Below are 14,650 nucleotides of genomic sequence, written 5' to 3' on the forward strand. Positions count from 1 at the left end.
ACAAAAGATATTGGGCTCAGTTATGCTGTCCTTTTATAATATTCATGTTCAGCCTGGTTATTTCAATGGTTGATCATGCATATGTGAGGGCAAAATTTGACTCATTGGATACAGCTGGCAAATATCATTTCCTAACAACTTCCTTTATTTTTACTCCTTGTGAAACATGGAAATAGTCAGTAATATTGCATACATTGTAGAAAATGCCTGTTCATACTCCCCAGCAACTGTCATTTTAGAATGATCTTCTACAACAGAAATGACCTGGCACAGTATCGGTCATTGAACACCATCTGTTGTTTGCACCATAAGTACCAACTGGAAGGGTCCAAAAAGCATGATCCTTCTCTCAGTATTGAACTTGCAGCTATGATGCCTTTCTGAAGCCATCTATTTATATATAGCCAAGTGAACCAGTAGTTTTGAGACTCAGAGGTATAATTCAGCTGAGAAGGAGAACTGTGAAATACTAAAGGTGTGACCACCTGAAATGAATGTCTGAAACCTTCAGGATAGAGCCTTATCTTCCCTAGGATTAAGTTTTGTAGAACACCCTAACTAAATTAAATGTAATGGCCTTTAGGTCATCACAGACCTAATATTTTGTGCATTTCAAAGGATCACTCTTCATAGGCTAGCACTTCTTTATTTTTTGTACTTTACAAAGCTCCCTGTAGGTCTTCTCTGAACACTTCTTCCTCCCGCCTGGCACATGCAATAACTGTGAAGAGGATCAGTGTTTCTCAATGTATAATGTCAAAGCTGGTGTCTTTGATTGCCTGTATCACATCACCTTCATGTCCTCATCTTCCAAATAAATACACATTAACAACCTATAGAAAAGAGAGTTGACCACACCTTCCTGTTTTACACTGAGCAGCAGCCCCTGCTTGAAATGGAAATGTAATCATGGCTTACTTCCTTCTAGGAAATTTCTAGAGAAGACACCAAATTATGCAGTTGACAGTTTGAACATCTGAATTCAAAAAGAGTTTTATTGTGGTTCTTGTCTTATTGCATATTGGAAAATTAAACATAAATTATCTTTATTATCTTTTTAATTCAGTAAAAAGTTCAAGTTTTATGATGAACATACAAATGGGTTCACCACTCTTTTCCTTATGATTTCTTTTGTCACAAAGGTGCTAATAGCTGCTTCAGTATTTTTAAGGCCACATTAACGTACATGGTCCTGATGAGTTTTCTACATTTTGCTTAAGAAGAGAGAGAGTCTGGTTATATGTGCCTAGGTCTCTCCACCAGACATGAAATGAAGGGAAGTCTTTCCATGAGAATCTTCTGTAAGACACCTTTCAGAAAGTCTTTCTTTTCATTACTGGAAGGCAGTATTAGGTTTGCAGTATAGGAGCACACCAGTGGAGAATATGAGAAAACTAGGTAGAATGACAGGAATTTCCTAGAGAAACTATAAATCTCATATAAAGAAAAGGAGTACTTGTGGCACCTTAGAGACTAACAAATTTATTTGAGCATAAACTTTCGTGAGCTGTAGCTGTAGCTCACGAAAGCTTATGCTCAAATAAATTTGTTAGTCTCTAAGGTGCCACAAGTACTCCTTTTCTTTTTGTGGATACAGACTAACACGGCTGCTACTCTTGAAACCTATAAATCTCATATGTTCACACTTCTTTCCTCTGGTCTGATACATTGGAAAATGTATTGAACCAGGCTTCTACAAATGCCTTCTTGAGCACCACTACTGACCTGGGACTTTGTGTCACCTGAAGGATGCTAAAGAGTAGTGTTGGGGATAGGGCAGAAGATGGAAGGGTAGGAAATTTGCATGTGAAAAAGGGATGGTTCTGAGATTTGCCAGGAAAAGTATCCTCAGGCAAGCTGGAATGCCTCTGCTTGATAGTGAGGGTGACAAGCAGCTGCAAAGACACTGATAAAAGATTTACTTTGCAAACCCACATGGGAGGGATTAAAACTGTATCCCCTTTCCTAATTAAAAATGTGATGAAAAGGAAAGCATGCTGTAAATTGCTGAGGTACAGGTGACAGGATAAAGCCTTCCTTCACTTTTTTTAAGACTTCCCTTATTTAATACCACAGAGGGATAACTAAAATATAAAACAAACTGTGAATACAGCTTTCTGGTTTTTCCATCCCAGTGACTCTGGCATAGACTTGATCCTAGGTCTGTGGGGCGAAGTTAAGTTTCCTCATAAAATATTTACATAAGAGAATGCCTAAGGATAGATAAATGTTTGTGAAGCAGCCTGCCCAGCCACATAGCTCATACAATGAATAGTATGTACTGCCACTCTTATATCTGTCATGTGCCACTGGGCTATCTGCGTAGATGTGTAGTCAGGCAAATGCATTTTAAAATATCTTTTCCATTGGCTGTCATAAATAAGGGTGTTTCTGGATATAGTGGGTTGGGAGAGACCCATTTTTGATTTACATTTTTTGGATCAGATTCACCACTGATTTATTCAAATTTACACTAGTGTTAATGGTCATGGTTGAAACTCCACTTATTGGCAACTTAGAAGTGATGAATAGGACTGTTATGACTTCAGAAAGGGAGACACTGGTGGAAATAAAGTTCAACACAGGCAAGTCCATTGATGCACCAGCTCCCCTGAGAGGGTCTTATTGTGGGGAGCTGCAATGAGTTTCAGATGGGTTCCACCTGTTTTATGCCAGGCCCCTGACCATTAGTCTTCATTCTTTCTCTTTGTACGGGAAGGCCCAAGAGGTCTAATAATTTTCATTACCTTTCTCTGGACCTTTTCTATTATGCCAGTCTAAAGGATTGTGAAGTTGTTGACAGGCCTTCTAAGTAATAGTTACTCCTCTCAGAGATTAATATTGTTATTAGTAATAACATTTTTAGCAACGTGCATGACCATAATGTTATATATAGAGAGGATAAATACATGGTCCCTACCCAATGGAGCATACAATCTAGCATAAACACAATATGACATCACACAGGGACAGATGACATAAGACAAAGGAAAAGGGAAGACACTGAACAAACTAAGGTTTTGGGATGTTACTATTCCTAAGGTATGCATCATATTAGGACTCCTCCCCGACCTTTTAAAATTAACACAGATTGTATTAGGTTGCCATGAGAATATGAGCCATTATTGAAGTGACTGTGGTAAGAAATCTAGTGATCAACTAGTCTGACCTCCTGCATAACACAGGACATAGAACTTCCCCTAAATTATTCCTACAGCATCTCTTCTGAAAAGAGTTTTGATTTTAAAATTGCCCATGATGGAGAATCCATCATGACTCTTGGTAAATTGTTCCAATGGTTACTTACCCGTACCATTAAAAATGTACATCTTATTTCAAGTCTGAGTTTGTCTAGCTTCAACTTCCAGCCATTGGATCATATTATGCCTTTCTCTGCTAGATTGAAGAGCCCTGTGTATAAACCCCACACTAGAACTGAAGAGGTTAAGGAGCAATTCTGGGCCCAAAAGACCCTGCCCAGCCACACCTGCAGAAAATGCTCTAGCTAGACGTAAAGTTTCAGAGGGAGCCAAAAAACTCAGAAGGGGCCTGACAAGGCAGGGAGAGGTGAGGGGTTTGTAGAAGTTGATCAGGAAAGAGAAATAAAGCTATCTGACAAAAAAGAAAAGGCAATTTTGTAGTGGAGGAAGTCAGTATCCTCCCTGGACCTTCTCCAGACTTCTATGACTTGGGAGGAGATTGAAAGGAAATAGATGCATGGAGGAAGCTGGAGTTGTAGACTGGTGGAAAAGATTGAATGGTGAGGAAAAGGAGCACAGATTATAATATTTTTAAAAGTGCTAATGTGTTTTAGGCACCCAAGTCACTTTCGTGCATCTGAAAATTTTTCTCAAAGGGTAAATTTTTCTTCCAATTGACTTCAGTGGCAAAACTCCCATTGAATTAAATGGGGCCAGGATGTCCCCCAGAGTCTTTAGTGCCTCATTTCCTCTCTTTGCTTGCCCAATGGAAGAAAAGTGATAGATTTTATGTTCAAATATTTTCCTAAAATACTTTAAAAATGAACTAGTATATCATGTGTAAACATTTTAACTCTCTGTATCACAATAGAGCACATGGTAATAGGAGTATATGGTGTCTAGGAAAATCAGAATTTCTAGGGGTTATGCTTTTTTTAAAAAATATAAATTTTACCCTAAAATTCACCCTGCTGCCCTTGTGAAAAACAAATCTGTTGTGTAGTGTTGCTCTTGTAAAATGGATTACATTGCACCACCTCCCGAGGTGACTTCATTTTCAGTCTGAGTATGATTCTTATATGGATTGTCTGCACAATTTTCTGGGGTACTATTAAATAAAAAATGCTGTACAAATATAAGATGTCTGTCAGCCATACCTCATTTTATTTTGCAGTGTCTTCATTAATAAAACATTTTCCAGTTTAATATATTTAGCAGAATCAGCATATTGCTTTATTCCTTTGAGTGTCTTTCTTATTTCCTTAGAGTATTTTAATTGTAATACTGAAAGCTCTGGAAGTTAACTTATATATCTGCTTTTGTTCAGGTAACCAGTTCTGGGTCTTCAAGGATACCACTCTCCAGCCAGGGTACCCTCATGATTTGATAACACTTGGAAGTGGAATTCCTCCCCATGGTATTGATTCAGCAATTTGGTGGGAGGACGTTGGGAAAACCTACTTCTTCAAAGGAGATAGGTTGGTAGAGGAATCCTAGAAGGAAGTTATTTGATTGATTAATGTCAGCCAAGACATATTTGTTGTTTCCTCATATTTCCCCAAAGAAACAATTTGATCCATTTAGACTATTAAATATGAAGTGTGGGTGAAATTCACCCTGGTACAGAGGGCCATCAACAAAACATATGCATTACTTAACGCCTATTGTGAGGACTTAAGTGGTGCCTTTACTTGTGCTATCCTTCTACAAAGGGCTGAGTTTCACTCTATATGTTTTCCTCTTCAGTGTCTGTAATTTATTTCACCAAAATGCTGGGGGATTGGGGGTGGGACGGGGGTATTTGAAATCACTTCAAATTTGAGACTTCTTTTCAGATTATTTTTCTCTGAGTTTTTATATTTTTCTTTGAATTTTCCAGGAGAAATTTTTGTTTTTGTATGAGCTCACTGAAATGTTGGGTCTCCTTTTTTGGTGGACAAGCTTTTTTAAGAATCAGCAGGAAATTCAGAATTTCAACTAATTTAAACTTAAATATTCAAAGTAATGTAATTAAAATGTGATTTCAGTTTCTCAATCATAGTTCTCTGATCTTCAGTCTTAACTTCCATTTTCCTCATGCTTCCCCTCCCTTCATTTCTAATCCCTACCATGTAAGCAGGAAGGGCCTGATCCAAAGCCTGTTGAAGTTCATTAAAATGGCTTCTGTGCTACTGTTTAGAAATGAGGTTGGAAAGGGAAAAAAGTCAGAGAACTTCTTGAGCAGTTTAGGATCATGCTTTAATTGAATTACTGTTAAATAAATTTTACAGTCCCTTTACAGGAGGCGACATGTTCTTGTGGTTAATAAAGCACAGAACTGGGAGGTAGGAGATATGTGTTTTGTTCCAGATGTGAAACAGATTTGCTATGTGACTTTGGGCAGGTTATTTAACGACTCTGTGCCTGGCTTTTTACATCTATAAAATTAGGCTTAGAATAGTTATCGAGAGGAGTAATTGTTTTGTGAAGCACTTTAAGTGACGTGACTTTGTAGACATACAACACATTACTATTATTAAAATTATATTTGTGTTTGTTGCTTTCTTTGAAGCATCTCGCTTCAAAAAACAAATTATTATAACTACTACTATTATTACTCTGTGTCATTTGGATTTCAGTATTTTAGGACATTAAAAGTGTTGTTGGGTATCTTAAGACATATGTTTTAATATGCTGTATAGCATGTCAGTTATACTGCTGTTAACCATACTGGTGTTCTGTTTGTTTGTTTGTTTGTTTGTTTTGGTGGAACTAGGTTAACAGTATACTAAAGAACACCACAATTTTTAAAAAATATATAGATAATCTTCATATTTCTGGAGCATTCATGGGAAAGGACGCAGGCAACTGAACCAAATTTCTGGTGTTTGAAACATATGTTTTCTTTCAAATGTATTCCAAACAATCAGTCTCCACTGTGAACAAAACCAGTTCCACAATTTGCATCCTGTGGCTGAGAAGATTTTTTATTTAAGCTTATTATCAGTTAATAGTTTTCTACCTGCATGTTTCTGGGAAAACATGTACATTAAGAGTCTTATGTGAGCTATACTTTCTTTCGGCTTTACTCAAAAGAGACATTACATAATAGATTTCCATGCATAGACAGCTAGTTCAAGTCGAGACCTTCCTAAAAATCCTGTTAGCAGTAACACAAACCAGAGAACTATCAAAGGAAACTTCTATTGATGGAGAAGTTGCTACTTAGAGCCATAACAAGCATAATGAGGCTCAGCAGGATAGAAAATGCAGTACAGTATGTAAGGAGAAAATCAAAGAACATGAGCCTTGCAGAGATAATTGAGCTATTATAGGATATTGACCACCAGTGGGAATAAACCCGTATCCCACTAAGCTTCTCAGTATGTATTGTTTATATCACAATTTTTTCTTAATGTAATGTTAGGGTTGAATTCTCCTGCTGGTTTTAATTGTATATATAAGCCTGTTATAGTTTTTTTTCTGAACTAGGTACAACACAATATTGCTTCTTTTGAAGCATGAGGTAGGAATGAAAAGACGGGCAAGAGGTTATGCCAATGTCAAAGTAGGAAGGTATGTTTCTTCAAGTTATGTATTACAAGGAGCTCTAGGTTTTTGTCCTGACAGTAATATGTGGTGTATGCGCTGCATAAGAGAATCTAGACATAGTTTTAAAAGTCCCAAGATGGTGATATAAATAAAAGGTATGAAGGATGGTAGCTTATGAGGTCTTAAACATCAGCTATCAAATTTTTGACAACTCGAAGATTATTTTAAACCCAAATTGTTAATAGAACATATGTACTAAAAAAAACATCTATAGAATAAGACATGTCCAAATTAACCTATGTGTGGGGAGAGAGGGATTGCCATAAACATGTATTTTTAAGTGAGCCACGGAGATAAGGGAGATAGTGCTCCTGAATAATTGAATAAGAGAGCTAGGAGGAGGGAAAGCTTACAGCTCAATGATCTATTTCTTTTGTATTGGAATGCAACAGTGTCTGTTCAGGTGATGACAGGCTCGCACCTTTTGACCCATGACCCTGTTTACAGTAACTCAGGTGTACAGTAACTCAGGTGTATTGTTTTTCTGCATTGTAAAGTTTAACTGTTTTTTCTTTTAAAAATCTTAACATTACTCGAAATGGCTGAATGCCTAAATAACCAGCATTATATAAAGTACGTTAGCAAATGTGCAGTTTTATTTTACCTTGTGCATGTCTTTTCCCTTTTCGAATTCCATTAAGTGCACCCCCATAATTGCTAATCCACCATTCACTGAGGAGCCCCAGCCTGTCCTGTGTTATCAAGGCACCTGTAATTGGCACTGGCGGAGGGAGTCTGCCTATTGGAATTTGGGAAGTCTGGGTTTTCTTTCGGAGGTTCTGATTTTGTAAAAGAAAAAAACTTATTTTTAATTCCTGTGGGTGAAAAAAATCAAAATATTAAAACTTTAGAGAGCCACTGAGTATTGAGGAAGACCTGGACTGAGCTATTCCTCATCCTGTAGATAGATTCCCTGCTCCAATACAGACCTTAAGAGATAACTACAATCAATCCATATACAATGAGAGTTCCTAGCAATGTAGAAAAGTCAGCAATCACAGGGCTGCCAGGCCTACACCAGCTAGGTGCTCCAGCGGAACCTATTTTTGAAGCCTATTTTAACCAGAGCACCTATTTTTGAAAGCTCAAGAGGACTGACCACCTATCTCAGACATCCTGTCAGGAAGGACAAGGAACCCAAGGAGGGGGAATACTAAAGAACAGAAGCAGTGAGAGAATTATGTAGTGAGGGAGGAGGAAGAAAGGCAGAGAGGACAACAAAGAATTCAGGGAAGAACAAGGAAAGAGAAGCAAGAGGGGGAAAAAAGAGGGTCAAGAAAAAATGAGCATAGAATAAAGTGAAAAGGTCAGACAGCCAGTGATGATAGAAGGGAGGAGGGAGAGAATACAAAAAGGAAATTGCAGTGTTAAACTCAGAGACACAGCAAGCCAAGGAAGAGAAAAGCGGATTGGTCAAAAAAAATGGGGAAGAGAAAATGGAAAACTAAGGAATGCACCATTAAATGGTGAAGGAAAAAAGGTTTGATGCACTTAATATTTTAGATGTGTGTTGATTATTTCTATATGTTGTTTCCCCTATTTATTATAGTGCTCTGAAGGATATCCAAAAGCTCTGTTAATATGAGGGGACAGAATGATGTTGCTAATGGGACTTGTTGGAGTCTGATTACTGGTGAATATGTAACTAGATTAAGGGATCAGGCTTTTAAAAATATTTTATGACACAGTCAGAAAATTTATTTTTATGAACGTCATTTATTTTCTTTTATCAGTTTTAAATTTGTCACCTTTTAATTTCACTGCCAAGAGCTAGAAAAAAAGCCTTACAGTGAGAGTTTGAAAGAGCTCAGCCTGTTTAGTTATCAAAAAGAAGATTAAAAGGTGACTTGATGAGAGTGTATAAATACCTTCACAGGGAGAAAACACCAGGCACTAAAGGGCTCTTTATTTTAGCAGAGAAAGGCTTTACAAGAACCAATGGCTGGAAGCTGAAGCCAAACAAATTCAAATAAGAAATTACATATATATTTTACCAGCGAGGGTATTAATCACGGGAACAAACTGCTAAGGAAAGTGGAGGGTTCTCTATTTCTTGATGTCTTTGAATCAAGACTGGATGCCTTTCTGGAAGATATGAAAAATGTATGGAAAGAATGTAATATTTAAATTATTCAAAAACTGATGGAATTTAAAAGAGAATCCTTTTTAATGTTTTTTATTTAATCAGCCTATAGAATTATATTGTTGGAATATAATACATTAAACTATAATTTATATATATAGGATGATTCTCTGTTAAACTGTAGGAACTTTGCATAAGATAATTTGATTTAGAAATAACAATGTTATGATCACTTACAAATGCTATAGTGTACTGAGCATGTGCAGTAAATCACTGAACTTTTCTTAATGATCATAGCATGCACAAAAGTGCCATGTTCCAAATGTTCAGGAGGGGATATTTGATCTTTTTCATAAACAGCAACTATTCAAGAGTAGGGAAGAGGAGTTCAGACCTGGGGATCCTACAGCAAGCTTTAATACATCCTAACAAGCTTAGATCTTTAAACAGAGGGAGGTCTACATAAAATAAGATGCCATTGTTATTATGATATGATACAGTATTACCATGAAACCACATATTTTTATAACCAAAGATGCACACATACATTATTTTGTATTGCTGCCTCCAAACATACGCTGAATATTAACACTGCTCTGTCAGTGTAAATAAGATCAATTATTTATTCATATTTCTCACAAGTTCAGATTGCCTTGAACGTGTGTGCTTCTGATTTCTACATTGAACTTTTTTCCTTCCGACCAAAGAGACACACAAAGTACATGGCATTTTCTATTATTTTATACATATTACATGATCATAGATTTAATGTAAGACTATTGTAGTGAATACACTAAAGGAGTAGAGTTAAGCTTGCTGTGGGAGCTTTAACTCTGAATTCACTGGCTTTTGTATGATTAAGACTCAGTTGAAACATAATGTAGTTTTTTGCATATATTATATCTCCTTGGGTTGCTGTGCAGAGGCCCTAGGCACCAGAATTGCTCTGATCATAAATAAGGTGCATGTTGATTTAGTTGTCAAGCTGGAGAAGTCTTTTATCTTCGGTGTACATACTTGAAACAGCTGTCCAATCAGCAAGCAGGATTACATTTCTTTGTTCCCAGGTAGTATTGCTAAACAGGAGAGCTCCGGTTGCCCCAGTTTCAGTTGTTAAACGCAGCACTTTGTTAGAAAGAAAACAGCATGCAATTAGCATCTCAGCTATCTTTATAAATGCATATTTGGTTATCTATTTTTATTGTATTTTTTTATGTAGGTACTGGAGATACAGTGAAGAAATGAGGTCTATGGACCCTGGTTATCCCAAACCAATCACGATCTGGAAAGGTATCCCAGAATCTCCTCAGGGAGCCTTTGTCCACAAAGAAAATGGTATGCAAGCACTTTCCTAGCTTAGTCATTTCCTAACATCTGTTATCGTGATGTAGAGATGTCTAGAAATGATTGGCTAATCAGGTTGGTGGGCTGGCTGACCTCTCATTATTTTGCAAACAGGGGATGTTTCATGCTGTGGAACTCACTCTCTTCTTAAATCGTTGCATATAATTGTTTGATTAGTCTATTTTAAATCACAATGAGGGAGAGAAAAGATTCTTAATTTTTATGGAATAAGCTTTCATTTGGGTTTGGGGTATTTGTTTTGGTTTTGCAGGATTTTAGTACTTCATAAAATAAGTCTCCTATCCACATGCATCTGTTTGAATCTCCATGTTGTTAATGGTTCATATAGGATAAAAGCTTTTACATTCACTTTGCTGTACTGTAGTCCAGAACCAGGCTCTTTTGGTATGTGAATAGAAGTAACCTGAAGAATCTGTAAATCAAGGATGGCGTAAATGTATACTGCAGAGCTGCAGCTCACAGAGACTTTGAAATTCAGCATGCCATGGTATTACCTGCACCAAGATGGAGTATCTCATCCTGCAACCCATAGTTTCTAACTGGCCGCACCTCCATATGAACGAGAGCAGCTGAAATCTGCTCCATTTTATGCAAATTAAGTGCTGCCCTCAGGCTAACGGCAATTTGCCAGCACAGCCCTCAGCTGCATGAAGTTAGATGTGTCCTTGATGTAAACAAAAATATGCGCTTGCAGTAACTTTTCATTGCTGCAAGTATTCAAGTATTACTACATGTGGGATTAATTTATTTGTGATGGAAGGTTGCGGTTTTTTGTTTGTTTGTTTTTTCAGACAGTGCACATATTTCTTGCTATCTTATTTTCATTTCCCTTTAGTAGATAAATATAAAGCTTGCTCTCCTGGTATAGTTCATTTCAGAGTCTTCATTTCTTCCTATAACTAGATGAACTATAATTTGCTGGGGAAATATGCTAAATCACTTCCTTGCTTTGTCTCTGTTTCATCCATCAACAGAAACTCTCTCCTGATTCTGGCATTTGGCTAGATTTTTTTTGTTTTAAACAGGAAAGTAGGTCAGGCAGGATGACATTCTGCATATATCACACTCAATAGCTCGCTTTCTGTGTGTATACATATATACATAATGGGTTTAGTCTTTGCTCCCTTAAACAAATGATCATTTAGACTTGCTTCTTAATATTTGCTTATTTCATGGAACTATAATCATATTTTTGTCGGGATAGAGTAGACTCACCATCACATGTAAAGTGTCAGTGTTGTGCTCAGTGGATTATACATGTATCTCCTATTAGCAGTGAAAGTTGTCTTCCCCTCACACACAGACAGATGCGGTCTGAAAGTGCTGCAGAGACAAAGCGCTTATCCCTGGAGCAGTGGGAGCTCTTTGAGTCACCCTGCGTCAAACCCTCTGCCCATCTCAAGAATAGCACTGATGAACTTTCCCCTAGCATGCAACTGCCAGAAGAGCAGTGAAACATGGCATCAGTTCTTCAGGGAGGGGTAGGGAAAAGAGGGGAAATAAGAGATGCTCAGGATTCTTGGAGAGCCTTAGAGGAGACCTGGAGGAAAGTCCCTGAAGACAGGATAACAGATATTTCTTTAAAGAGCATGATTACATTGGCGATTGCACATGGAGATAATGAAACGAGAAAAGATACAAAAGAGAAAAACCACAGCTTAGTTTAAAAGAATTCTGATTACATTTTGCCCCAAACCATTTTCCTTCCACTGCTTAGATAAAGATTTGACATGAAATTTTACCAGATTGCTTTAGGGAGAAAACTTAGGAAGAATTTCTGCCACTTAACCCATATCATCTGAAAGAATGTATCTTTTTTTATCCTCATTCTTTTAGTTTCTATTAAAAATGGAGTTGGGTTTGCTAGAGATGGCAGATGAGTGGCGCTAAATCCACTCCTCCAAAAAACTATACAAAACAACAACAATAAATTGAGTAGAATCACACCAAGATGGGGTGTGTAAAAGCTGGCAATCCCAGATCCTCTGCTGTTGCCAGCTCAGCACTTTGAATGCTTTCTGACTCATTTGATGATCTAGAAGCTCAGTAAGCCATGTGTGATGCTTGTGAAGCTTTCCCTACTGCTTCTGCACTGAGGTCTTGTCTTCTAGTGCAGCAGCAGGAACCCTTATCAGGCAGGAGCAGACACGGCAAGCAGCAAACTTTCCTTCTCTGTTCCCACGTGGCCTGCATTCACAAGAACTGCTCAACCCCATGGAGTACATACAGTTGCTGCTCCTTCTGCCTCCTGTGCAGCACAGCACCTCTGCCCCCAGAGATCCCAGCTGCGTGGGTGAAGAGCCAGGCAGTAGCTGGAGAGAAGAGAGATTCAGAAGGATGGCAAAGAGTGGGGGCTGGATAGGATCAAGCAAATAATGCCGGGGCCATGAGGACTGCAGCCAGTTAGTTTTCTGAGTGGTACATCTTTATTTTTCTGTTTAAGTTCTTTAGCCTTCTTGAGTAATAACTTTGCCAAGGCCTATAGCTTTGTCTGTCTTTGCAGACTAGTAGGTCGTATAAACTTGTCACCAGAATTTTCTGGAAGGGATATTAAACCTCAGGCATCGGGGCTTGAGCCATTCTTGATTAGAGATCAGGATGAGACCGAAAGTCAGGTCAGGGGAGGGGGGGCAGACTGTCGATAGGTGCATACTGCAGGGTTCTTACTCTTTCTTCTGAACCACCTGGTTCTGGGCACTGCCAGAGACAGGGTGCTAGACTGGATGCACCTAGGGTGTGACACAGCATTGCAATTCCTGAATCCCTGTGGTTTTATCCCCTCTCATTTGATCATGCAAGTCTATAAAGTTTGTTAATAACCATATTGATTACCATTGCCAAAGGTGGAGTCTTATTAAGAGTCAGCACGTGCAGTGCTTTTCAAAAAACACATCATTTTATGGAAGACATAAATGTAGTTCCCTGTTGTAAACTATGGTTTAGACACCTGTAATTTTCCATTCGCTAATGAACACATTTGTTTGCTTCAAAGCTTAAACTACAGATTCCTTTCAGATCTTTTTAATCTATTGAAAATCTCACCATTTGCAACTCAAATTTGATGGCACAGAATTAACAATAGTGATGTTTTATGCTTTGATCCAATGAATGGAAGGCATTTCATGACCAAATGTCCTAACAGTTGTTTTGATATAGCTCACTATTTTTCTTTTTTTTCAGCCAATCATATACCTTTCTAGCTAGAGCTATAGATATGGAGATACAGATACGCCCATAGTCTTAGACCATAAAACTGAAGGGAACCATGTGCAATGTCAAATAATACCTACTCAACTGTCTGCAGAATAATTAGAATGAAATAAATAGTGACTGCAAAAAGTTTTTTTTTTTTAATTCCTCACATTGATAAATGTGCAGGTGGGAGGGACAAAGGCTTTTGTGTGTAGTTCTGAATTGGAAAAGAACTAGACTAAAATGTCTTCTTCTGTACAACTGAAAGTGCCTGACCTTTGTTTGAGTAAGAGATTATTAATATTCTCTCTAATATCTGGTCCACCAATCTTTCCAACAAGCATTATTAGTATGCCATTATTAGTATGATAAGTGATACCCAATCTGTTTTAGTGCTCGTAGTGGCCTTTAGCACTGTAGGAAAGAACATGAGGCTTATCAAGTAAAGCTCAGGAAACCTCCAACTGTATGCATTCAGGTCATAAACAATAGGAGGAAGTGCACCCATTGTGGTTTGTTTCATGCCAGATCAATGCCATTTTTCAGCTGGGATAGCAACATAATTTAGGTTTTTGGCAGGATACTAGGATTTCTTCATGTAGGCATATTTCATAATTTATATTGGATTGCATCTGAATGATCAAATACCAGTTCCCTGAAGAAAATGTGAAGCTGGGTACACCTGTTCTCTCTTGGTAAGGCTGCTGTTCGTTCATATAGTGTTTCCTCCATCTGAAGAACAGCAGCAAGGTAAAATGGCATTGAAGAGAATCAGTTCTCATTTCAGCCTGGTCTAGCACAGAGTTGGAATTCATTTAAACTGATCTCCCATCCTGAGAGGGACTCTGACTCCTTGAACTGTTGGGACTCAGCCCTGGCACTGTGGTACAATTCTAATTGTGGTCAAGTGTTCAATTAACGGATGACTCGTTCGGCCCCTAAATTCCTCAATTCTTTTTCTCTAGCATTTCTTCACAGTCACAGTATTAGACTAAGACTAGATCCGAGTTTATTCATATGGGAAACTCGAGGTTTAAGGTTTTTTTAAAGACAAGAAGGAAGTGAAGTTCTGCCTTGGAGGCTAGTTTGGACAAGAGCTTTCTTAGGAGCCATATACCTAGTGCCAAGAAGATCTGGAAGCTTCCTACCCTGGTCTGCACCTGAATAACCTATATTACTTTAACTTTATAGATTCCGGTGCTCAGAAAATAGCTCAGTG

General features: G+C 37.9%; 1 protein-coding gene across 3 annotated transcripts in view; it reads left to right on the forward strand.

Moving 5' to 3' along the window:
- The window catches only part of MMP16 (matrix metallopeptidase 16), a 244,300-nt gene that overhangs the window by 218,162 nt on the left and 11,488 nt on the right, over nt 1–14,650 (forward strand). For 2 of the 3 annotated variants that reach the window (XM_037892333.2, XM_007052915.4), the window contains 2 exons: nt 4,528–4,678; nt 10,094–10,209. In XM_037892333.2, coding sequence (XP_037748261.1) covers nt 4,528–4,678; nt 10,094–10,209 — 267 coding nt within the window. Of the gene's footprint in view, nt 1–4,527; nt 4,679–10,093; nt 10,210–10,686; nt 14,438–14,650 lie in introns of those variants that run through there. The other variant, XM_043539387.1, reaches the window with a different exon arrangement.

The sequence above is a fragment of the Chelonia mydas genome, chromosome 2, assembly GCF_015237465.2.
Source record: "Chelonia mydas isolate rCheMyd1 chromosome 2, rCheMyd1.pri.v2, whole genome shotgun sequence".
NCBI lineage: Eukaryota > Metazoa > Chordata > Testudines > Cheloniidae > Chelonia > Chelonia mydas.